Source organism: Candida orthopsilosis, assembly GCF_000315875.1.
Source record: "Candida orthopsilosis Co 90-125, chromosome 1 draft sequence".
NCBI lineage: Eukaryota > Fungi > Ascomycota > Pichiomycetes > Serinales > Debaryomycetaceae > Lodderomyces > Lodderomyces orthopsilosis.
In genome coordinates, this window is record NC_018292.1 from 1251278 (window position 1) to 1277422 (window position 26145).

A 26145-nucleotide genomic window follows, 5' to 3' on the forward strand; every position below is an offset into this window, starting at 1 on the left:
TTCAGAAATGGTTCTGTGGTCTAGTTGGTTATGGCATATGCTTAACACGCATAACGTCCCCAGTTCGATCCTGGGCAGAATCATTGTTTTTTTGTATTTTTTTGGTTTACTTTTCCAGATCAATGTGTTGTATCAATACCTCCTTTTGTGAACTAACTATACTCGTACAACATCGTCGCAACTAGGAAACTGTCCCGAGCTCTAAGCGAGCTTCAAAATCCCTATTGATACAAGAATAGCTTTGTCAATTCTATGAACATTTACATCTCTAAACACTCTGTATTTGATCGAATTCCTTTCGCAAGTTTTTAAATAATTTCTTACTTTTACCAATCTTGTGGCGGTGGAACAACCTCTTGTACACCCTAACAAATCGAGGAAACCAAAGCCTTTCCCCAATAACCATAAGCACAAAGTTCAAAACGGCCAAGATGAGAATATAATAGTAAAAATAGCCACCAAGATTCGTCAACTGCATTAGTTCACCAAAGCCCGAGTCCACATTAACGAAAAAAAGCGCAGTTGATAAAGCTATCGCAGCAACCAAGTTCAACAAAAATGGAACATTCTTTTGAATAGGCGCACGGTATGGAGGGCCTTGATTTAAGATCACCGCAATCAAGATGTACTGAAAGTTTGAAAACAAAAATAAAACAGTATTATCAGAAGATTCAACTTCGTCGTCACTTCCGGGAATTGGCTTGACATACCACGGTTCCTTTTTGACCCACAGCCAAATAAGGATTTGGAATACCAAAAGAAGGAAAATATTGCAAACTAATGGGATGAGTATTTTAGGCGATACTAAATTTGCAGTAGGCCTTTTTAATGCCAATTTGGGATAAGGCTTCGACCAGGACATGAAAATTGCCAAAGGTAAAATCAAGAATAAGTCAATGTACAAAAATTGAAAATCACCTAAATTTGTCCCTGTTTTGTAAAGAATAGTAACTGTAATGAACTGTATCGCCGAATATAGTGACATATATTCAAAACACGAAAAGCTGGTAACCAAGCTTGATCTTCCTTCTTTAATGATATCAAGAACACATGAAATTTCAAATACCCTCGATGTGAAGGGGGCGGCAACAGATGCTTCAGCTTCAGAAAGAGAAATACCCACATCTGCAGCTTTCAAAGCCCCACAGTCATTGGCACCATCACCACAAAAACCAACGGTGTAATCGATTTTTTGAAGTTGCTCGACTAATTCATGTTTTTCATCTGGTGACATTCTAGCAAATATGTCACACTTCATCAACACATTTTGATTCAAATTAATGTCCTTTAGTTCTGTTAATAAAATCCTGAAAATGTCACCCGTAATGGCTAATCTGTAATTGGAATCTTGTCTGATATCTACTGGCTTGAGTGTTTCAGGGTCTAATCTATTTTCGGGATCGTTGACATCCTGCCATGCAATGTATTGCTGATCATCCTTCGTTTCAATAAATGGTATGTAAATGACACATTTGCTGTCGGTAACAAGTTTCGATTCCTTTGCGACACTGATAGCGGTCAATATGTTATCCCCCGTACACATGATAGTACGAATTCTTGCCTCATTCAACTTTTCCAAAGTTGGTGATGTAGAGGGCTTAAGTTTGTTTTCGAAGACGATAAATCCTGTGAAAATCAAGTCAGATTCAGCATCAGATCTATCAATACTAGATTTTTCAATATTTTTGTAACCACAAGCTATGACCCTGAAACCCAAGTGTGTATAATGATGTAGCAATTCTTCATAGTTAGACGGCACGGACTCTGGTATGCATATATCTATCATCACTTCCGGAGCACCTTTTGTAAACACATATTTCTCTACGCTTGACTTGCAAATCACTGACATTCGTCTCAATGGTGCCAAAAATTCAAACTCTCTTTCAATATTGAGGCTGTGTGCTCCTTTGGAAACAATTGGCGCACCCGAACTCTGGTCTTCCTCGTAATCCCACTTTGTAAATCCAAACATCTTCACGTCCAACGGATCCCCCATTAGTTCGCCATCTATATGTCTTAATGAGTGACAAGCAGCCATACACTGCAATAAGAAATCGCCATTGTTTGTTTCATGATTACCACCACGGTTTTGGTTTAGAAGCAGTGCATCGGTGACCAAGTCCTCGAAAATAATCTCTTTTCTTCCTTTTGCATTATTGGCTAGATGGACACCCAAAACGTCTAATCCTTCTTCCGTCAAAGTACCCGTCTTATCAAAGCAAATGACATCTAGCTTTCCACCAATATTCACACGTGTGGGTGCAATGCAATATATATCCAACTTTTTGAGTCTAGCGATGGCAAACGTAGTTCCTATGGTCAATGTTGCCGGAAGCGCTGGTGGCACCACTATTGTGATTATATCCAATGCCCTCAAAATCATTAATCTTTTGCTTAGGCCAAGTTTAATAAAATTGTAGGTGGAGTATGTGAAACCCAAGGCAGCGATTACTGTCATGAATCCAATATACTTGAAAGAATCTCTGTAAAACTTGAATCCTGTGGGTTTAGGAAACATCATGGATCGAACTAATGATCCCTTAGTAGTATTAAACCCTGTTTTCAACGCCATAGCAATAACAGGTTCATCATTGGCCGACTTCATCTTTAGTAACTTGGTCCCATTGAATAAATAGGACCTCGACAAGTTGGGGTCGATAAAATTTTGAGGCAAAAGTTTGACAATATCCTTTGTGGCTTGCGCTTTGGTGACTGGCACACTTTCACCCGTCAACATCGACTCATTCAAAACACACTCTCCATTAACGAGCAAGGAATCACAAGGAATAACACTTAAAGAAGGATCTATCTCAAAAATGTCACCGGGTACTAGATCCGCGGAGTCGATTTGTTTCCAGAATCCATTTCTCCAAACTCTCACCTCGCACTCGAATTTCGATATTTGTTGTAATCTCTTCATTGTAGACTTGGTTTCCATCAATGAGTTTATTATTGATACCATGGAAATGATGAATATACATGAGGCGTAATAGTAATAGTTATCTGCAAGCCATAAAAAAATCGAAAATATCTGAAAGACGTAAAATGGGTGTAAAACTTCGTCCGCAAGCAATTGCATGGTTGACTTTTCATCAATCTCAATTTTGTTGAAATCAAAAATTTCAAGCCTTTGTTCTTGGAGCGATTGTGAAATTCCCTCTTTCAAAGTTTTAATATTCAACCAGCGTGTGTCATACCAATTGGAATTTGTTCGAAAAATATCCTCCATTGGATCATAGTAAAATTTAATGTACCGGTAAATAAATGAGTTAACATAAGGTACTACTGGGTCAATCTGTCCTTTGTCTTCATGGATAGTTAAAAAGTTGGAAAGTCTCTCATTGAAACGTTGTTTCTTAATGTCTATGATTTGAAGTTCACCAAACTCGTTTTCAATAACGCACCAATCAGCCAAGCCTAGTGGACACCTGGAGCCCATAAAGTTGACTCTATATCTGGGGAACCATCTTAATATCAAAAAGCTCACTCCTAAAGTGCTGATACATAATAAGTAATATAAATACCTCTTCCACCAACAGTTGCGGTACCCGGCAATACCAACAACTATATCCTCTTCTGCAAGATAATATCTTTGAGAGTGGAGTTTAGCGGGATACTGTTGATAAAAGTCTTCGTCAATTTGATTTGTTTCGCCGCCGTCTTCATCAATTAGATCTGATTTGTCGCTACTTGCATCTGAATCACGACGATTCCGTCGCTCAAAATTCATTGACCCATAATCGGGAGCTTCAGGGCTTTGCATCCTGCCAGAATAATCATCGTCAAAAACTGCTTCTGCCTGTGAAGCTTCTTCGTCACCGGCAAACTTGTCAATAGAATAATCCCAATTTGTGTTATAATCAACAGGATCTTCTGGATTCTCTAGTGTAGAACCACCTTGTGCCATTTCAATCTCATCTGGAGAAAAAAACCTGAATTGTGATTGAGTCTCATCAGATCTTCTCGACGTGGAAGAAGTTACCGACCTCAAGTCTATGTTGTTTTCATCTGCACTAAGCAATGGCGAAGTCTCACGAGACACGATAGATACTCTTCTGTTACCAAAACTATGGGGATAATGCAAAGAAGTTATTGAGGATGGAATGACCTCTGATGCTGCCCCAGAGAACATTTCATAATTGTTATCATCCAAAATATGACTTGCTGAAGAGTCCATGGATGTTATGGAATTGGTACGAGATCGCGGGAGCCTTCGATCATAGGAGGAAGATCTGCGACTTCTGGGAATTGGCCGCTGATTTCTGGTCATTGTAAACGGAACTGCGTCTCACCAATTTTTGACTAGTATTAGTTGCGGGTCTTATGAACTAGATCCTACCTTGTGTTTCTTTGTGGAATTGGAAAGAGGAAAGTGAAAAAGAATTTACAAATACCATAGCACAATAGCAAACCAAGATGAAAAAAAAAAAACTACGTCCTATAAAGGATACTTATAAGGAAGTGTATATTCTTGTGTATTAGTATGTATAGTGAAGATGTCTTTACTATTATTGAAGTCTCATTCAACTACCTTAACTAGGCTGACTTGAAGAAGGGAGTTCTGTAAAGAATTGAGAGTACATGACCATCAAGCTGGGTTTTGACGTAAATATCCTGTATAGAAAAAGACTGCTCTCTGTTCACCTCTTTTTTAATTTCACTTCTAAAGACAACCAAAAACATCAACTGTGGATAACACTAACAACCTTGAGGATGGCATTGAAACTAAAACTTAAGGTCCAACCAACAGACGGCTCTAGCAATTACCTGCCTCAGACTGAGGACCGCACCCAGAAACCACCAGTGTTGAAAATCAAGCCCCCACAAACGACTCCTTCAAAACGAACCGCAGATGCAAATGACGGAGACAAACCTAAGAAGCTAAAACTAAGTTTATCGAAAAGTAAGTCCAACCTGTCTGGAAGTGTACCTAAACCGAGGTTTGTTCCACGTGTGAGGATAAAACCAACGAGAATACCAGGTGAAGGTTACGACTCCGAGGCTCCAGATTTGGAAGACGACCCTTTAGTAGAGCAAGGGATAGTAGTGAGATTCTTAAACGATACGAATATTGAGTTTGTGCACAATGCTGTTGAATCTGGTGACCTAACAGGACTCAATGTGAAATGGATTACGAGGGAAAAAGCTGTTGTGAATGTAAATGGTACACTTTATTCGGCAAGACTAATTGACTTGCCCACATTGGTGGAAGTATACAAAACAGTGGATAAGAAAAGTATCCTCAAGAACTTAGATGTATCGCAGATATTACTCGTGTTGCATACGATAAACCCTACTCAATTGAATACAGAAAAGGATTTCGAAGTACCCAGCGAATATCTATTCAAGCACCCTTTCTACGATCACGTCAAAAATAAGGAGGTACCTCGCAAACGATCAGTCTATCGGAACGGGGTGTTGGAACCTTTCAAGGACGTTTATCGTAGGTTTCGACCTACGCGAGCTGATCATAGAGTGATCCAGGATATTGAGGATAGAGTCGATGCCTTGATTAAGCTCGACAACGAGGCTGAAGAAAGCCACTTTGAGCTAGTGGATCCACTGTCGTATCGAAAATATGGTCATTCAAGCAATACACCATCGGCAGTGGCATCACCTCATCCTGAATCTTTGAACCAAAAATTGGACAAACCATCGAGATTCGAGTATGAAGGTGTTGATGATTCACAAAACTCTCGGGAGGCCACCCCAAATAGTAACAACGCCATTGATCCAAGAGATAAAGAGGATTATGAATTGAACGAAGACGATTTTGAAATCAACCTTGAAGAGGAATTGAATAAAGTGCTTGATGACAAAGAATCATCTAGCGATAAACAAGTGGTAACGGTGTCACCACTGATGGCGCAAATGTTGCAAGACAAAGGTGCATTGATTGAAGGGTCGTATGAGGGACAGGGTGACGACAGCGATGCACTATTGTTTGGGGAAGTAGACAGTGACGATGAGGGTGAAGAAGGTGATGAGGGTGAAGAAGGTGGTGATGGTGTAGAGGGCAATGAGGATGAGGCCGGAGACGAGGATGACGAAGAGGATGATGATGAGGATGAGGATGATGAAGACAAGGTGCAAGGAAAGGAAAGTCTACTGCATTCAAAGTTGCTAGAGGAGGAGATCACCGAGTTGGAGAAAGTGGTGGAGAAGCATAGAAAGAACCTCTCTTCCACCACCGACGCAATGATGAAAATGAAACTTCAAAGTAACATTTCATCCCTCAAAGCTTCATTGGAACAAAAGAGGAGAGATTTGCTGAAGTCTATTGAAAATGAAGAAACACATCATATCACATCAGTTAGCGGCAAACTTGATTCAGAAACACGATCTGGCAAAGGTTTGAAAGATCGAGTTAAGGAAGCAGAAGAGGACTGTGGGGATGATGAAGACGCAGAAGATGCAGAAGTCCTGGATAATGACAATGATAGTGGTGATTCCATAGACGAACTTTTTTGATAGATGGTGTTAATGTTTATTCTTTTGTATGATAGAGTAATGAATCTCTCACACTTGTCGTATAGTAACTTTTTCTTTGTAGTGTAATCCATTTCCCAAGACAACCAAAGATGTAATTGGAATATGTGTTGTGAAAATCGGTCGTGGTTTCCTTCTGAATTAATCAGGTGATGGGATCTGATATTGCTAAACGTGTATATGTCCACTTAATCAATCATCATTACCTATAGAATGTAGAGCAATAAATGTTGCTTCTGATGAAGGGGTTGCTAGTTTTGGATTCGCACGCACACCTTCCCAAATGAGAAGGATTCCAATGAAAGATTTTGTGAAGCAAAAAATTTACTCATCGAAATGAACAAGAAGTGTTTCTATTGCACTATTAGTCGGGGCCAGCTTATCATCTTTTCCATTTTGAAAACAAAGGCTTGTACACATCGATGTCAACAAACTCAATCAAATTACTAGCCAGTGATGTCCACCGGGGCCTTGCGGAGTTGGTGTCCAAAAGATTGGGTCTTCAAATCACTCCTAGTGAATTGAAACGAGAGTCTACAGGAGAGGTTCAGTTCTCCATCGGGGAATCTGTCAGAGATGAGGACATATTCATCATCTGCCAAATTGGATCGGGAGTGGTCAATGATCGTGTCATAGAGTTGATGATTATGATTAATGCCTGCAAGACAGCTAGTGCCAGGAGAATTACTGTGATACTTCCCAATTTCCCCTACGCTAGACAGGATAGAAAAGACAAGTCGCGAGCACCAATCACTGCTAAATTAATGGCAGATATGCTCACAACCGCCGGATGTGACCACGTTATTACTATGGATTTACATGCGTCACAAATACAAGGCTTTTTCGATGTTCCGGTGGATAATTTGTATGCCGAGCCTAGTGTTGTGAGGTATATTAAGGAGACAATCGATTATAAAGATGCGATAATAATATCACCAGATGCTGGTGGTGCAAAGAGAGCAGCAGGTTTGGCAGATAGACTTGATTTGAATTTCGCCTTAATCCACAAGGAAAGAGCGAGAGCCAACGAAGTGTCACGAATGGTTTTGGTAGGAGATGTGACTAACAAAATCTGTGTTATTGTCGATGATATGGCCGACACATGTGGTACTTTGGCCAAGGCCGCGGAAGTTTTGCTAGATAATAACGCTAAGGAAGTCATTGCCATTGTAACACACGGTATTTTATCAGGGAATGCTATCAAAAATATAAACAACTCAAAGTTGAAAAAAGTGGTTTGTACAAATACGGTACCATTTGAAGAAAAGTTAAAGTTGTCCAGCAAGTTGGACACCATTGACGTGTCTGCAGTTATCGCAGAAGCAATTAGAAGATTACACAATGGTGAAAGTATCTCTTATTTATTCAAAAACGCTCCATTATGATCAATCGGTGAAAATTCAGTCCCATATAACTCTACCTAACGCACCTCAAATGCCAGAATATCTTTTGTTTCATTACTTTTAAATAAACACTCATTTCCCCTCTTAAAATTTGTAAGACAAATTTTGTACCTTAAACAACACATACACACACTCTTTTTCTTGCGTTCTTTTTTCATTCATTTCGAGTTGTCAAAGACCTCCAAAGTTCTTTACTCACGACACTAGCATTGACCATGACGGGGTTGAAACAGTACGTTATCTCCACTAGCTTCAGTTACAGAAAGAATTTCTAACATGTTTCATTATAGCCACACTAAAATCAAAGCATGTCTTTTCGGTACGTTCACTTTGAAATTTTCTACCTTGCAAGACTTGATTAGACTAACCTTTTTGACAAAGATATGGACGGGACGATTCTCAACACAGAAGACATATACACAGAAGCTGCTTCTGAGCTTCTTGCCAAATATGGGAAAGGTCCGATGACCTGGGATGTTAAGATAAAACTTCAGGGAAGACCTGGTTTGGAAGCTACCAAGATAATGGTTGAAGAATACAAATTACCCTTGACACCAGAGGAGTTTGCTCAAGAAGCTATTGGGATACAAGCTGACAAATGGCACAAATCCCGGTTTTTACCGGGAGCTTTGGAACTATTGGAGGATCTTTATGAAAAGAACATTCCCATAGCACTAGGCACCAGCTCCAACACCATCAATTTTGACAGAAAAACCAAACATCTCCAACATGGATTTAGTCTTTTCGAAGGACACATTGTAACTGGTGATGATCCGAGAATACCCGTGGGACGGGGCAAACCCCACCCTGATATCTGGTATGCCTGTTTGGCCAGTCTCAACAAGAGTCGTGCTCAACAAAACTTGGAACCTTTGAAAATCGAGGAATGTCTCATTTTTGAAGATGGAATTCCAGGAGTTCATTCAGGTATAGCTGCGAATGCTCATGTCATTTGGATACCCGATCCAAATGCATTATCTGTTCTAAATGGAAAGGAGAAGGACATCATTGGAACACAGGGCGAAATACTTTCAAGTTTGATTGATTTTGACATGGATAAGTACTATCTTTTAAATTCAGAATTGGGATAGACACAAGCGTTAGACTAATTTAGAGGAATAGTCATATATATTCAAAAGTTTGCACTAAAACAGTATCAACATGTGAAGTCTCCCTTTATGATGAATAGTCGTCTCACTCTTCTTACGCTCAGACAGCTGTAGCTAGTTTACCAGAGAGCAAAGCCGCATTCGAGGTACGCTTCATTCCTAGAGCCAAGATGACTGCACACCAGGGAAATTAGCATAGCTTCGTGTGGGCCACTACCAGATATGTCCAGCCCTGAACGCTTGCACAAACAGGAGCTTGAAATGTATCAATCTCGTCATCACAACTACAAGGCATCCTCTAAAAGGTAGAATGTGCAATCTTCTACCACCGGAAATACCACTCGAAAGAGCCTTGAGGGCAGGCGATAGAGAATATGTGTAGCATGAATTTTTGTTGAGTGTTACACTTTTTGTCACTCGATTTTATTACTTGCTTTGAATAGATACATAGCTAACTGAATCACTGAATTGATAAGGGGCTGCTGACAGTCGATGTGTTTGAATAAAACAACGTATGTAATGAGGCATAATAATCTTTACTAAACCTGCCGGAGGAGGAAAAACAAGGAACAAAAAAGACTCGCAAAATAGTTTACACGACTCACATAAACTCACCTTTACTCCCAAGTCATGAAGACAGAGATTTAATCTCATCTGGAAATAGTATGATTGGTAACGACTCCTACCACATAATACTAGATTTTCTTCCGCCAACAGATTTGAATACAGATTATCGATATTCAAACTTGAGTATAACTGATATTGACATCAAATTATCAACAGACTTGAAGATGATACCGGAAACATTAGAACCAATTAAAGCCAAGCCGATTGGAAAGGGTGTCATTAGGCTCTATCGGGAATTCGAAGATAATGAATCATCAAGTGGAGCCCATGGAAAGAAGAAGATTGTAACAAACCCCGGCGACAACACTATGGTTGCGATTTTGGCCATACCTACATATTTTACTGCAACAGACCTTTTAGGATATATAGGAGAAACCTTTGTCTCTTATATTTCACACATTAGAATACTAAAGAGTGATAAACAGAATAGGTTTATGGTTTTGATCAAGTTTCGCGACATTGTGAAAGCAGCAGAGTTTCAGTATCAATTTGATGGGAAGAGTTTCAATTCCATGGAACCCGAAACGTCCCATGTTATATTTGTGAGCTCTATTCAAGTTCACTATCAACAACATCATGAGGGAAGGCAATCCCTTATTCCATTCTTACTATCCGATCCATTCACGTCACCTTCTGAAAGCGATCAAACAAATTTAGCTATAACCACAACAGGTAACACTCTAATAGAGCTCCCAACCTGTCCCGTTTGCCTTGAGAAAATGGATTCTGCCGTTACAGGCTTACTAACCATTCCGTGCCAACATACTTTCCACTGCCAATGCCTATCCAAGTGGCGGGATGATTCGTGCCCTGTTTGTAGGTACTCACACAATTTGACTAACCTAGCAAGCTTGAATCATGACAGGAGGTTACAAAATCTAAACTTAAGAGAATCGGCAGTCCAAGATAATGCACTGCAGGTCCCTGCGTCAACAAACGAAGAGGATGAAATTTGTATGGATTGTCAGGTGAGGTCGAATTTGTGGATTTGCTTGATTTGTGGAAATGTAGGTTGCAGTAGGTATGCACCTGAGCAACACTCACTAAAACACTTTGTCACAACTGGTCACTGTTTTGCTATGGAGATAAACACAAGCCGTGTGTGGGATTATGCAGGCGACAACTATGTACATCGATTAGTAACAAATGAATCAGATGGTAAATTGGTAGAGCTACCAGACAAAGGCGACTCAAGGGAGACGAAGAGCTGGGGAAATAGCGTTGATAAAATTGATGCAGTTGGCTTTGAGTACTCCCAGTTGCTAATTAGTCAACTTGCAAGTCAGCGCGAATACTATCAGGACCTTTTGGACCAGCAAGCAGCGCAACTAACCTCCTCAGCCAAATCTAGGAAGGGTTCCATTCTCACTTCAAGTTTAAATCTGGACACCCTTGAAGAGTTTGAGATTAAAATCGAAGATTTATCTAACAAAATAACGGATCTAACAACTTCGGTTGTACCTTCATTGAAGGAGAAAATACAGAAGAAAGAGGAAAAAATTCACGGCTTGAGCAAGCAGTTGAGTTCAGCAAATGCATTGAATGAGGCATTTTCGAAAAAAATTGAACACGTAACAAAGGCAAATGAAGAACTAAAGGACACCGTCCTGGACCTAAGGAACCAAAATAAAGATCTAAATGAACAAGTAGCGGACTTAATGTTTTACCTCGACAGTCAGGAAAAACTCCAAAACGAGTCAGATGATGTGAAGCAAGGTACTGTCATTGTCAAGCAACCTTCAGCGTCATCAAAAAAGAAAAAAAAAAAGAAATAGAATGTGCCTCAGAAAAGACGAAGGAATCAAAAAAAGGAGATCTAGACCCAGAGGCGGTTCAAACGCCAGACCATGCAAGGAATATTTATTTCCTAAAATCGTGTGCACTTCCATTTGTTTTTTTTTATTAATTAGTTCTATGGTGTTTTAGTTTTGTGTTGCTTCCATCAAACTATTAATTACATATGGGAACAAGTACATTTCAAAGCTGACAGCATAACTAAAATCGGAATTGTCCCCAATTTTTTTTTTTTCAAGATTCACCCTATAGTCTCAATTGATCCACTGAAAAGAAATTCTATGATATGCTGTACTAAAAATTAAAAAAAAATCTGGATAAAAAGTACATAAATGTTGTGGTATGCTGAAATCTAGTTATCGTCTTCTCGTTGGTTATCTCTTTGACAAGAGTATAAGTCAACAAGTTTAAATGAACAGTGGAATTTGTCAGGATCCGGGATCTATGCCTAGACTTCCATCGTTTCGGCAGTTAAATGAGACATTAAAGGATACAGAATTTAGTTCACCAACACAGAGAGTTGTACAATATTCATCTTCAGTGAGGAATTTGGCATCGCATGAGGAAATCCAGCCCGCTCCGCAGAATTCGTCGATAGGTACCAACTTGACAGGACGCTCATTTGCTAAGGGCCAAGAATACATGTATGGAACACCTATCCATGGAAGACATGAAAGCTATCCGAATCAATACTATGTTTCCAGAAATGAAGCGAATCTACCATCATACTCAACTTCGCCATCATCAATCGAGAGTTTGGACATGTCCAAGGTAGATCAAGATGTGGCCCAACAATATGGCGAAGATAACTACAAATTTGTGTCTGAGTTGGTCAAATTTCTAGTTGCGTTTGAACTGAAATGCAAGGAGATTAATGCTCTACTGTACTACACTTATGGGAATACGGGTCATAATTTTGAAAATATTTTGAAGAAAATGAAACACGATGATATAGATCAAGTGTTGAGTAATCTTCGCAAGGTTTCTGATCTTTTGGAGGGCATGAAGCGGCATAAGGATAGAAAGCAACATTTAATGGGATCAAAAGTGTCGAAATCTCTGAATGGAGGAAGTGGCAGTGGTATAAAGAGGAACTTGAGTCAACATATGGCGACCACTTATGAATCCAAAAAGAGTCGAAAAAAGGGTGTGCAAATGGAATCCTATTTGAATGCGAGTGATTTATTTCAGCGTCATGTGGGTACGGCTCCGAAAGACACCTGTTTGTACTTGGAGAATAAGAACAATTTCAAAGCAAGTGGTGTTGATTCAGACTCGAGCTTTAAGCCTGAGATTATTTGCCAGCACTGTCGCTCCAAAGAAACGCCCGAGTGGCGAAGGGGCCCCGAAGGCAGCAGAACCTTGTGCAATGCTTGTGGGTTATTTTATTCCAAGTTGATTAAAAAGTATGGTTTACATGAAGCAGATAAAATCATGCTTGAACGGAAACAGAGAGGGTCAGTGAATGATAGAAGAATCTTCTGATGCCGCAGATTGAGTCAAGCTACATATATTTATATATATATATATATATATATTCTATCACCGGGGTTATTACTCTGTAGCAAGCTTTTGTAAGGGAAAATATGCTCTAAAGCTTGTAAATTCTTCATTATAATTTGAATCTCAATTTTGTGTTCTTCTGAAGTTTGAAAAATTAGGTTCTCATCTCATCAGACAAAATTCTTTCTACTTCTGCTATCCAAACAGTCCCCTTTTTTTATCTTAAATCCAACAAGTTCCTTGTGTCTTTATAATATGTCTGATGCTACTGACTCGAAGCTAAGTAGCAATGAGTATGCTTTTCCTAGAGGAGGAGCTACTGGATTGACTCCGCTAGAAGTGAAGGAGATTTCAAATGAAGCAACCAAAGATGTATTGTTTGAGGTAGCGAGTCAGAAGAAGAGAACCAAGAATACAACCGATTCAGAAAATCCTAAAAAGAAGCAACGCACTAGTAAAAAGAAAGGATCAAAATCGGAACTGTTAAAGGATGGCGATGATGAGGACGAGAAGAAAACACAAATTGAGTACTTGTCATTTAAGAATCTAGTTCCCGGGTCGTTTGTGTTTGGACAAATTCAAGCGATAAATAAGTTAGATATTGTGTTGGCATTGGGAAATAACTTGGTTGGGTATGTGCCAATCACTGCGATTAGCTCGCACGTTATTGATTTAATCAAAAAGTATGAGGAGGAAAGTGAAGAAGAAGAAGAAGACGAGGAAGACTATGATGACAACGGTACGCTCATAAACTCAAAGCCTGAGAAGGTATTTCCTGACTTGAAGTCTATTTTCCAAATTGGCTCATGGTTGAAAGCAAAAGTAGTTGAAACTGAAACTTCAAACAAGAAGAGAATAGAGATGAGCATTGAACCAGAAATTGTTAATGCTCACCTAGAAAAGGAAGACATAGTTTCGGGAAACATCTTGCTGTGTTCAGTCAAGTCCATTGAAGATCATGGTTTGATATTGGAAAGTGGCATTGAGGGTCTTTCTGCGTTTGTTTCAAACAAGGAGCTCAAAAATGCAGAAATAGAACCTAGTACTTGTGCACAAGGATTGGTATTCACCACAACAGTTGTATCCAAGCCTTCGGGAAGAATCATTACTGTTAAGCCCGCTGTTCCATCTACTACAAAAAAGCTTACTCCAATCACCACAATCTCATCCGTTGATGCCATACAAGTTGGTGCTATCGTAGACGCCCTCGTGAGTGATGTAACTGACTCTGGTATTGGCGCAAGAGTATTTGGACTTGTTGATGGTACGATTAATTTCTCCGATGTTCAAATCTTTAGTGTGGAGGAGTTGAAACACAAATTTGCCATTGGAAGCAATGTCAAGGCTAGAATCATGGCAATTTTGCAAAAAGGTGGTGTCCGGAAGTTAGTTCTTTCATTGGTTCTGCACTCGTTGCAGATGGGCGATGGAACTTCAAGAACTGAAGCTCTTGAGGCTTTTCCCGTGGGGCATGTTTTTGATGTTGTGGAAGTGCTCGGTTCTGACCAAGAATACATTTTTGTTAAGCTTGGATTATCCACATTCGGTCAAATCCACAATTCAAATATTGACGATTCAAAAACATTGATTGACTACAGCGTCTCCAGTAAGCACAAAGCGAGAGTTATTGCGTATAACATGGTTGACAATTTGTACGTTTTGACATTTAAACCTTCAACTATTGAAGCACCTTATTTGAGTGTAAGAGATATACCCGTTGGAACCCTTCTACCCAATTGTGAAATCACGAAAGTTTTGCCAGATTCAGGAGGTATTCAAGTCAAGCTTTTGGATGATTTCCAAGGATTCATTCCCTCAAATCACATGTCGGATATAAAACTAGTGTACCCTGAAAGGAAATTTAGAATTGGCTCTAAAGTTAAGGGTCGTCTTTTATCCCACAAAGGGAAGACTCCATTGGTCACGGTAAGAAAGTCGTTAGTAAATTTAGAAGATGATGACATACTCTCAAACTTTGAGGATGCAAAGATCGGCATGAAGACAAACGCCACTGTTGAGAAATTTGTCCATGGAGGTGTTATAGTATCCTTTTTTGGATCACTTCGTGCATTCTTACCTAAAACTGAGATCTCAGAAACTTTTGTCGATGATGCATCCAAGTACTTGAAACTTGGCCAGGTGGTTAATGTCAAGATTTTAGATATCAACGAAGATCAAAAGCGTTTGGTGGTAACTTTAAAACAATCAAGTCAGTTGTCGACATCACAAAAGACTGAGATTGCTAACTTGATTCCTGGAATTTCTGTTGTTCAAGCTGTTGTCGTTGAAAAGAAGAATGACTCGGTATTGATCGAGTTAGAAGGCTCGAATCTTAGAGGAGTGGTTCACGATGGTCAACTCAGTGATGGAAACTATGAACAAAATAGAGCATTATTTAAAAAGACTGAGATCAACTCTAAATTGGAAGTTTTGATTTTGGAGAAGGATTTTAAAGCACGAACTGTTATCGCCACTGCCAAAAAGTCTCTTATTGAAGCATCGAAAAGGAAACAATTGCCCACCGATTTCGATGATGTCCAACCAAATAAAATCATTAAAGGTTACGTCAAGTCTGTCACAAATCTAGGACTATTTGTTTGTTTTACTGGGAGACTAACAGGGTTGATTTTGGCCAAATATGTCTCCAAGACTGCCCATGAAGATTTGTCAAGAAGGTTTTACAAATATCAATCCTTGGCATGCCGCGTTTTGAGTGTTGATACTGAGAATAAGAGATTCTTGTTGACTATTGCCGATAGTAACGATACTGAGGGGGACAATTTGACCAACCCAGTTGATTCAACGAAAAAGACTGTCGAGGACTATGCTCCTGGTGTTGTTACTAAAGCAATTATTAAGTCGGTTAAAGGTACTCAGTTGAATGTTAGATTAGCAGACAATTTGAATGGTCGAGTTGATGTAACCCAGTGCTTCAAATCCATAAAAGATATTAAAAACTTGTCGCAACCATTGTCTGGATTTCACAAAGGTGACGAGCTCAATGTGAAGGTTATTGGTGTTCACGATGCCAAGAATCATACATTTCTACCAATCACTCACAATAAAGCCAATAAGCAAACAATTATAGAGTTGTCCTTACAAGACGCAAAAGTTAATAGAAAGCATTTGAGTGCCTTGAAACTTGCTGATGTGAAGAAAGGAGATGAATTGGTTGCATTTGTAAATAATGTTGACCGTGGGTTTGTTTGGGTGTCGATTACCCCCTCAATAAAAGGACGTGTTTCATTTATGGATTTATCAGATGATGGTACCATTTTCCATAATTTCGACAATAGGTATCCAATTGGTGCTGCTGTGCAAGTTAAAGTTAAAGAAGTTGATAATGAGCATCAAACTTTGGCTTTAACTTCGAGAGAACATTATATTCGCAGTTTTGACGATGTGAAGAAAGGTAAGACATACCCAGCACGTATTATTAAAGTTAAGGACCTGTACGTGTTGGTAGATCTTGGTGGGAAGGTGATTGCTTCATCTTTCATCACCGATGCATTGAACAATTATTCGGATAAATTGGATCATGGATTCCACGTCAATGAGTACGTTGGGGCAAAAGTGTTGGACATAGATGCAGATCAACAAAAGATTTCTGTTAGTTTGAGGGATGAAGATAGCACTGACAGAACAATCGACTCCTTTGAAGATTTATCTCGAGGTGATATTGTCAAAGGTTTTGTTAAGAATGTGAGCACCAATGGTGTTTATGTTTCATTGGGAAGATCTGTCTTTGCGTTAGTGAGAGTTTCTGATTTGAGTGATTCGTACTTGAAAGATTGGAAGAAGTTTTTCAAACCTAATCAATCAGTTACAGGTAAAATCATCAATTGTAAAGAAGAAGGTAGAATCTTAATGACCTTGAAAGAAAGTGAAGTTAACGGAGAATTGAAAACCATGAAGACATTTGATGATTTAGCTGTTGGTGATATATTTGAAGGTCATGTGACCAAGACTACTGATTTTGGTGTATTTGTCAAATTGGATGGAACTGTAAATATCAGCGGATTGTGTCATCATTCAGAAATTTCAGAAAATGATGTCAAAAACGTGATGGCGTTGTTTGGAGAGGGGGATCGTGTAAAGGTGAAGATATTGAAGATTGATCCTTCTAAGAAGCAATTATCTTTGGGAATGAAAGCCTCCTACTTTGATGATACTCATGAAGAGGTTGATGATGACGTTGAAATGGAAATTGCTGAGGAAGATGAAGAGGAAGATGACGAAACTAGTGGAGAGAGTGAAAATGAAGATGTAATCATTGATGCTGAAGAAGAGAGTGACGACGATGATAACGAAGAGGAAGAAGAAGGAGAAGAAGCCGAAACATCAACAACCGAATCTAACGCTTTATCCACAAACGGTTTCGATTGGACAGCATCCATCCTAGATCAAACTGAAGATCATGATTCCTCCTCCGATGATGAAGATTTCATGAGTAATTCAAAGAGTTCAAGGCCAAGGAAATCTCGTAAACAAACTCGAGTTGAAGACAAGACCATTGATTTAAACACCCGCGCCCCACAATCTGTTGCTGATTTTGAGAGGTTATTAATTGGTAACCCAAACAGTTCTATTTTGTGGATGAATTACATGTCATTTAATCTACAATTGAGTGAAGTTGATAAAGCTAGACAAATTGGTGAACGTGCTTTAGAAACTATCAATTATCGTGAAGAACAAGAAAAAATGAATATTTGGATCGCTTTGCTAAACTTGGAAAATACATTTGGTACTGATGAAAGTTTAGATGCAGTATTCAAAAAAGCATGTCAATATATGGATTCATTTATAATTCATCAAAAATTGGCAAGTATTTTAATAATGAGTGAGAAATATGATCAAGCACGTGAATTGTTTAAAGCCATGGGTAAGAAATTTGGTCAAAATGTTTTAACTTGGGTCTTGTATGGATCATTTTTATTGGATCAAGATTTAAATAATGAAGCTCGTCAAGTATTAGCCAGAGCTTTACAAGTTTTACCTAAACGTGATCATATTGAAGTTGTACGAAAGTTTGCTCAATTAGAATATGCCAAGGGAGACGTTGAACAAGCAAGATCGTTATTTGAAGGATTGGTTGCTGATGCCCCGAAGAGAATTGATTTGTGGAATGTGTACATCGATCAAGAAATCAAGTATGGTAATGGTGGTGATGGTGATGATGACAACAAGGATTCTTCCAATAAGCAACAAATTGAAAGTTTGTTTGAAAGAGTGATTGAAAATAAAAAAGTATCACGTAAACAGGCCAAGTTTTTCTTCAACAAGTGGTTGGCATATGAAGAAGGTCAAGGTGATGAGAAGATGGTTGGTAAAGTCAAAGCCAAAGCCATTGAATATGTGCGTGAAAATGAGTAGAGGGAAAGAGGAGAAGGAGTAGAGGAGCAACAGACAAGACAGCTTTTAAAGTAGCAGTTTTGATAGTGGACATTAAGTTGTATTAGTAAATAGACGCTTTCAAAAGAAAAGAGCACGCAGTTTAGTTACTTTCCGCCGTAGAATGGACAGGTTTTCTTCATGAGACGAGCATGGAGAGACAAGGTTTGCATCTCAGTCTCCTTAAACATCCAATGACTAGGTCGAAATTCAAAATAAAGAGAGTAGTAAAATATTCTCTGATAGAGTTAGGGCAAGAAAGTTCAATAGTTTAGTCAGATCTTCTAGTTATTTTCTCCAAGACTAAAGAGATGGTTTTAGGCAGCAAAAAAATATCTCTTTACTATTATATTCATTACGGTCGACTAAACATTAGCATTGAGTTACTGGGTTACATATGCAATTGCATCTTTTGTTTTAATTTTTTAGTGTAAGTGAGTATAAGTGATATGTTGGGATTGGGGTCAGGTGGAGAACGAAAGGTAGTTTCAGCTATTAAGCGAGTGGAGGGGAAGAAAAGAGATATGTAATTTTAATTTTTGGTGGTTTTACATGATTTCGATCAGATCCATTTAAGACATTTACCCAAAAATAATTATTGTAAAAACACTAGTACTATGCAAGAAGGTTCAAAAAAATAATGAAGGGGTTGGGTGATGAACGGTTTTTGAAGAGTGACATTCACCAAAGGTTTTGTAGAACCAGTTAAAGTAGTTCTCATTTGCTGGTAAGAATGCGGTAGTGTATACTGTTGCAATAAGAATAGACATATACGAAAACTAACTAAAATCACTCTTGTTGTTTTTGCTCTTGTTGTTCTTGTTGTTGTTCTTATTATCACATGCTAAAAAGTACAAAAATAAATTTAAAGATTGCATTACACAAAAACAGGAAGAAAAATTCACAGGACAAAATTATACACACAGACATACCTTTTTCTTCTTCATCGTAATTGACGTGATTTCTACTTGTAAGCTAACCACGGAATAAATCAACTTTATTCACTATTACCCTTAATTCAGTAAGGAGTTATACAAACGTCTTGGGCAGCTCATAATACTCACATGTCAATTATTTATAATTACACCTATGACATACGCTGAAGGAGGAGATGGTGGAGAAGAAAGTGGGGGACAGGAGGTTTACTCCTTCTCGGCTTAATTTTATTCTTGACGAACAGTAACACAAAAGAAAGATAAGTCACGTGCATTCGGAGTTTTGAAACTTTTTAATTGATTTTGTTTCTTCCTCTGTGTGTACTGTTGTGTCTTGAAAAAATATACACAACATTATTCAACCGAAAGGTTCGTTTCTTTTTTACCCGCACATAAAATCAACGACGTAGCGTGTTTTGTTTGTAGCGGATATAACGGTTTGATATTTTCTACGCGTAGATTTGTATTCATCTGAGCAAGTAACAGTATCTTTACGGGTAATTGTTTAATAAGTACAGGATTCTCTGTGTACGATTTTTACACGTGATAAATAAACTTTACCTTTTACTTTTGTGTAATTAGATTATACACAGATATATTAAACGTTAAGGAAACAAAAAGGACGAGGGTACTCTGTGTGGGTGTGTGTGGGTGTAGGAGTGTGTGAATATATACAAAGGATCAATGGTCACATATTTAGAGTAAGTGATGAACATGAGTGTGGTATCTGACCGTTTCTATTTGCCTTTAATCCATATGAATGAAATGACTTAGTAGATTAATGTTTCATAAGATGTTTGAAAGAATTATCACAGTCATATTTTACTGTTATTACGTAATCAAACGTTTCTTTTATCTTTTTTTTTTTTTATTTTTATTAACACTTGGTACACTACCAACTAACTAAGTAACAAACTATATTCTTATATATGTTCTATGTATATTCCTACTGATGAATTTTTTAACCAACAAATTTTATTATAATCATCATCAAACTCATCATCTGAACTACTGAAGAAGATATATATATATATATATATATATTATCCACATCTCAATATCTATACCCTTAAATCTGCATCTATCTTTTCATCTGGTTCCTATTGAATAACCGAAATTCACACTCATAATCACAGAGTTTTCACTTGCGATACACATAACATTAGAACACTATCCACAACAAAAATAGAGACCTCAACATTCCCTCTACTGCTCAGCTATCAACAACAAACACATTTTGCAACAAATACAAAACACATCTATACACCACATACACCACATACACCATGGAGCCAAGCACCACCACTTCTTTGCCTGCTCACAATAGTATAGTATCTTCCTCCGATACAGACATTAATACACCAGAATTACCACCCCCTCCTTACTCAAAGGAACCAATTGTTGGCAATAAGATGCCAGTTTCACCAACACACCGAACAGGATCTGCATCATCTGCTTCCTCTCTTTCTATTCATCACATGCTAAACTCGGAGAATCTGCAACAACAACAACAACAACAACAACAACAGCTGTTTCCATTACCACCTGTCCCACCAGCGCAAAGAGATTTGTCAGCTGCAGAAGCACTAACTCAGTTGACAAGAAGTGCCACTCCCCCATCTGATGCTGATACCATGGTAACCACAGACTACGAGGACGATTTGGATTTAACTGATTCTCAAAGGCAACAAAGACACCCACTCGTTTCTACGGTGTCAATGGTTGCTAAACATCCTATTGTTATGAATGCAGTTAAATATTATGAAACCTCGAAAAGGAGATATTCCTCATTCAATTATGCCGCAGGAATTGTTGAAGCAGCAGCTATACCAGTGGTAACCAGAATAGAGGACAACTTAAACACTAGACATCAAACAAAGAGACATGCATCGTCGTCATCATCAGCAAACGGTGCTGGATCACCTCTTTCACCAACATTGAATCAACATACCATGTCTTCATTTGACAATAAACAAAAGAAACGAAGATTATCTGCATCTTCGACTATGTCAGCTGCAACAACTTCATCACACTCTGGTATTGTACCTAGTTCAGATGCAAAAAAGAGATTACAATTTTGTATTCACATTTTAAAAGCCGCTAATGCAACAATAAACTCAAAAATCAATTTCCTTCAATTAAAACTTGATGAAACTGAAATGGCAATTAAAGAAAAGAGACATCAACTACAAACACAAAGATCCAATGAAAGCTTTTTCACTGATCAGACTACCGAAAAGACAAAAGGGGAAATAGTTGGCACCGTCAAAAAGATTATTCACCTTATCCTGAACTTTCGTCCAAGTACATTAACTGCAGCAGCAGTACCGACACATCCAACAGGTTCAACAGAGGCAGCAGAGGCAGCAGAGGCAGTAGAGACAACAGCATCAACTGCAGCGGGAACACCTGCAACCCCCACCACCCCTGCAGCGTACCATCCAAATACCCTTTCTCGTACTAGTTCCTTTAACGGAACTCCAGTACCCAGTGGCTCAACTGACAACGCAAATACACCAACAACGACATTAACCCCTACTTCATCCCATGGATCTTGTTTGCAAGAATACGAGTTGAAGAATACCATACGTGATATCATATTGCGCTTGCCTGCATCGTTGCAACATGCTGAAAATGATGGAGGTAACGATCGTATATTTGTATTTGCTAAAGAAAGTTTGGAAATGATTACGAAACTTACTAATGTCTTTAGTGAACAATTGGTTCATGTCGAATCATGGGTCAATGGTGAAATTCCAGAAGATCCCAGAAATGAAATCGATGGTGTAAGCGAAAAAGAAAACGATGTGGAAATGAAGGATGAAAAAGGGTTTGACCTGGTTAGTACTAGATGTTCAAGTGAAGAACCAGATGGAATAACGTCAGCTACAAAAAGAATGAGAATAGATGAGTTGATTGAAAATTAAACTAGCTGAAGTTGTTTGTTATCATTGTGTATGTGCTTCCGATATTGACTCTTGCTTCCAATGGAAGATCATTGAATTGCATCCGTCTGTTTAGTACTACCAAGTTTAGTTCAGAAAGTAAGGCGAGACTACCAGTTGATCTCGTAGTGTGTAGCCTTGCTCATTAAATCAATATTTGTAACTTATGATTCATATATTATTTTAAGTTATAGCACATAGATCTTGTTTGTATACAACCACCCCCCTGTAGTGATTGATTGTAAAGTCTATTGTGTGCCACTTTTACCTTTCTGGTTGTACTAATACTATAGTGTTGCAAATGTATTGTATTGTATTGTGTTCTGCGCGTTAACAAATGAATAAATTTTTTTTTCTTCATCATCGTCTCAAAACCCAAAATTCTGCAACCCACACATCTTAATCCACGTCATTTTGGTGTCATCACCGTTCTAGGACATCACCATCTACTTGTATGCAATACTGTATTTATCATATACCAGATACATTTTCCGCAAAGCCACATTAACATACAACTGGATAATTCATCATTAGAAATATGTCTTGGACACCAGACACCAATGCAGTTGAACAACTCAAGCATATCTTTCAAGGCACCTTATCGTCAAACAACGAAGAACGAAAATTAGCTAATGAGGCTTTGGTTCAAGCTAAACAAAACCTTGAGATAGAAAACTATCTATTCACAATTTTAGTTTTTGATAATTCAGCCAAGCCAGACGTCCGAGCAGCAGCTGGTATTAATTTGAAAAATATTATTTTGAAAAACAAATCTGATCATCTGATTGATAGGAGTTATATAACGAATAATATTATACAAGGTTTGACTAGTCCTGACGCTATGGTTAGAAATATTACTGGGAATGTAATCACTTCATTATTTTCTATTTATGGAATATCACAATGGGGAACAGCTTTAACTAGCTTGTTAACTTTGGCTCACAATGGACAAGAAAATGATGTAAACAAGACAGGGTCTCTTCAATTCTCAACACAGGAAGCAGCAATGAGTGCCCTTGCCAAGATTTGTGAAGATTCATATTTGGAACTAGATCGAGAGTATAATGGAGAACGACCATTGAATTTTTTGCTTCCTGAATTTTTAAAATTAATGGATCTGACCAGTATTAAAGTCAAGGCTTTTGCTGTACATTGTTTTAATCAATTTATCATTTTGGATACACAATCTTTTCTTGTTTTGGTTGATCAATTTTTGACCAAAATCTTTCAACTAGCTCAAGATACTGACGGTATCGAAACACCCGATGCATGCGCATTGAAAAAGAATATATGTACGGCTTTTCTTTCAATTTTGGAAACAAGGCCAGATAAATTGGCCCCTCATATCGACGGAATAATGAGTTATTGTCTACATGTGATACAAAAGGGAACCAACAATGAACTAAGTTTGGAAGCAGGGGAATTTTTGTTAGCATTGGCAAGCTCCAATGATTTCAAAGCTGTTTTTACAGCAGACAAGTTAAAAGTCATTTTACCGGTATTGTTGGATAAAATGGTGTATTCAGAAGAGGAAATGTTTCTCATGGAGGTTGCTGATAACAATGACGATGCCGATGTGGCTGACAAGGATGAAGATATAAAGCCAACCAATATCAAGTCAAAAGAAGCTAGGCGAATCAATGGGAATGCCAATGGGGATGTTTCAAACATTGAAAATGGTGGAGAAAACGGAGCTGGAGGAGAAGATGATAACGACGATGACGGTGACGACGACGACGATGATGATGAAGAGGATGATGACGATGATATGGGTGAATGGAGTTTAAGAAAGTGCTCTGCTGCAACATTAGATGTATTGAGTGAAAGTTTACCCCAAGAAGTTCTCATTTTAGCTTTACCCATCTTACAAGAGAAAATTATGTCAACACAATGGCCAATTAGAGAAGCCGCGATTTTGGCATTTGGTGCCATGAGCAACAGTTTTATTAATTTGGCTAGTAATAAATTACCTGAGTTGGTACCATTCCTCGTTGACAGATTGCAAGATGAACAACCAAGAGTAAGACAAATTACTTGCTGGACGTTGTCAAGATATGCAGCATGGGTTAGTTTAGAAGCCCACGAGGGTGGTGAATATGCCACTTTTTTCCAACCTACTTTCCAATCGATTGTTGCTTGTGCTTTGGATCCTAAAAAGATTGTCCAAGAAGCAGCTTGTTCTGCGCTATCTGCATTTATCGAGGAATCTGACCCACAGTTGATTGAGTTTTACCTTGAACCATTGCTTAATCATTTTGCGCAATGTTTCCAAAGATATCAACGCAAAAATTTAATCATCTTGTATGATTGTGTTCAAACATTTGTAGAAAAAATGGGTTATGAAAACCTATCACGAGATCCCAAATACGTTTCCATTTTACTTCCTCCGTTGTTGCAAAGATGGGATCAATTACTGGATGACGATACCGCATTGTGGCCATTACTTGAATGTATGGCTTCCGTTGCTGCTACTTTGAAAGAGTTGTTTGCTCCCTATGCTATCCCTGTATACGACAGGGCTATGAAAATATTGTCAAATTGTATTATAATGGATCAAAATTGTCAAACCGATCCATCGATAGATACACCAGAAAAGGATTTCATGGTTACCTCTTTGGATCTAGTTGATGGGTTAATCCAAGGGTTTGAATTTCATTCAATTGATTTGGTTCAACATCATGACAAGCCGAGTTTCGACTTGACTGATTGTTTGTTGGTTTGTTTTGAAGACTTCAACTCTGACGTTAGACAATCGGCTTATGCATTGCTTGGGGATATGGCCATTTACATCATTGATATATTGAAGCCATACTTGCATCTGATTTTCATTAGTATTTGCAATGAAATAAACAATAGAAGTTCAGAAACATTCCCAGTCTACAATAATGCTATTTGGGCATTAGGTGAGATGATCATTCGATTGCCAGCTAAGGATTCAGCACCATACTTGTCCAATTTAATCAACTTGCTAGTACCGGTTCTCAATAGTGCCGACACGCAAATCACGGTATTGGAAAATTGTGCTATATGTTTAGGAAGAATGGGACTTGTTGGATCAGAATTACTTGCCCCAAGGTTAATTGAGTTCATAACTCCATGGTGTACTAGATTTGTCAACTTGGTTGACAATGAGGAAAAACAAACTGGATTACAAGGAATGTTGAAGATTATTGAAGTAAATCCTGATTCTGGTTTTGGTGGTCTACAAACTCAACAAGGTAAGGTTAACCTTGCTAAATTTTTGGAGGTTTTGGCAAATTACGAAGATGCAACAAGTGAATTACAACAACAATTTTTGAATTTGATCAATCACTATAAATCAGTATTGGGACCAGACGGGTGGAGTCAAGTTTTGAAATTTGTTAGTCCTTCTCTAAGGAACAATTTGGATATTTAATTAATAGTGGTCAGATGTTACGGGTTAGAAGTGTGTAGTTTATTCTTTAGTTCATAGATATATAGGTTTATGAGAAAAGTGCATAGATTTTAATCATAAAGAAGATACTGTAGTATAAAACCACAAGGAAAAAGAGCCCTCACCAGTCGAGATTGATTAGTATTTCATTGAAAGGAGAATTAACGGCACACACACCCCACTTCGGGTCGTGTATAATTTCCATCGCATTGTGAAGTACAGGCTATTCTTTTTTGTAGTTGGTTGCAAAACTTGTGGCGAATGCGAGAATTGGAGAAGAGAGCTCACATATAGGTAAGTAAGTTTTTGATATCTTCAAAACATGCAATTAATCATGGACAACACATGTTCAAAAGCCCATGGAGATTACGTATTTTTGGCTCGAAACCACTGTAAACGTCAATTAATATTGATTTCTTTTACATTTGAATATCCTTCATTCTCGGGGTATACTGATACCTCACCTATGCTACTACAAGACCTAGAACTGTATAGACAAGTAGAATAGTAGTAGTAGCATAGCCAGCTCTCAAA

At 38.3% G+C, this 26145-nt stretch overlaps 9 protein-coding genes and 1 non-coding gene across 10 annotated transcripts; 9 read left to right on the forward strand and 1 right to left on the reverse strand. All coding sequences in view use genetic code 12, as the record gives it.

The window, feature by feature from the left end:
• Positions 1 to 9: 9 nt before the first annotated feature.
• Positions 10 to 83, forward strand: CORT_0_Val(AAC)_4. The gene has a single exon. It is a non-coding gene (tRNA).
• A 185-nt stretch (positions 84 to 268) lies between these two features.
• CORT_0A05670 (Ypk9 protein) lies at positions 269 to 4270 on the reverse strand (the record flags this gene model as incomplete). The annotated part of the gene is made up of 1 exon (XM_003866346.1): positions 269 to 4270. The coding sequence occupies one exon, from the start codon at positions 4268 to 4270 to the stop codon at positions 269 to 271; it is 4002 nt and encodes a 1333-aa protein (XP_003866394.1).
• A 311-nt stretch (positions 4271 to 4581) lies between these two features.
• On the forward strand, positions 4582 to 6471 carry CORT_0A05680 (hypothetical protein; the record flags this gene model as incomplete). Its single annotated transcript, XM_003866347.1, has 1 exon — positions 4582 to 6471. One exon carries the CDS (start codon positions 4582 to 4584, stop codon positions 6469 to 6471), a length of 1890 nt encoding a protein of 629 aa, XP_003866395.1.
• Positions 6472 to 6911: 440 nt separating this feature from the next.
• Positions 6912 to 7874, forward strand: CORT_0A05690 (Prs1 phosphoribosylpyrophosphate synthetase; the record flags this gene model as incomplete). The annotated part of the gene is made up of 1 exon (XM_003866348.1): positions 6912 to 7874. One exon carries the CDS (start codon positions 6912 to 6914, stop codon positions 7872 to 7874), a length of 963 nt encoding a protein of 320 aa, XP_003866396.1.
• A 233-nt stretch (positions 7875 to 8107) lies between these two features.
• On the forward strand, positions 8108 to 8983 carry CORT_0A05700 (hypothetical protein; the record flags this gene model as incomplete). The annotated part of the gene is made up of 3 exons (XM_003866349.1): positions 8108 to 8124; positions 8183 to 8211; positions 8274 to 8983. The coding sequence occupies 3 exons, from the start codon at positions 8108 to 8110 to the stop codon at positions 8981 to 8983; spliced, it is 756 nt and encodes a 251-aa protein (XP_003866397.1).
• Positions 8984 to 9666: 683 nt separating this feature from the next.
• Positions 9667 to 11403, forward strand: CORT_0A05710 (Etp1 protein; the record flags this gene model as incomplete). Its single annotated transcript, XM_003866350.1, has 1 exon — positions 9667 to 11403. One exon carries the CDS (start codon positions 9667 to 9669, stop codon positions 11401 to 11403), a length of 1737 nt encoding a protein of 578 aa, XP_003866398.1.
• A 430-nt stretch (positions 11404 to 11833) lies between these two features.
• On the forward strand, positions 11834 to 12907 carry CORT_0A05720 (hypothetical protein; the record flags this gene model as incomplete). The annotated part of the gene is made up of 1 exon (XM_003866351.1): positions 11834 to 12907. One exon carries the CDS (start codon positions 11834 to 11836, stop codon positions 12905 to 12907), a length of 1074 nt encoding a protein of 357 aa, XP_003866399.1.
• A 273-nt stretch (positions 12908 to 13180) lies between these two features.
• Positions 13181 to 18298, forward strand: CORT_0A05730 (hypothetical protein; the record flags this gene model as incomplete). The annotated part of the gene is made up of 1 exon (XM_003866352.1): positions 13181 to 18298. One exon carries the CDS (start codon positions 13181 to 13183, stop codon positions 18296 to 18298), a length of 5118 nt encoding a protein of 1705 aa, XP_003866400.1.
• Positions 18299 to 20537: 2239 nt separating this feature from the next.
• On the forward strand, positions 20538 to 22178 carry CORT_0A05740 (Opi1 protein; the record flags this gene model as incomplete). The annotated part of the gene is made up of 1 exon (XM_003866353.1): positions 20538 to 22178. One exon carries the CDS (start codon positions 20538 to 20540, stop codon positions 22176 to 22178), a length of 1641 nt encoding a protein of 546 aa, XP_003866401.1.
• Positions 22179 to 22734: 556 nt separating this feature from the next.
• On the forward strand, positions 22735 to 25593 carry CORT_0A05750 (Kap104 protein; the record flags this gene model as incomplete). Its single annotated transcript, XM_003866354.1, has 1 exon — positions 22735 to 25593. One exon carries the CDS (start codon positions 22735 to 22737, stop codon positions 25591 to 25593), a length of 2859 nt encoding a protein of 952 aa, XP_003866402.1.
• Between the last annotated feature and the right edge of the window lie 552 nt (positions 25594 to 26145).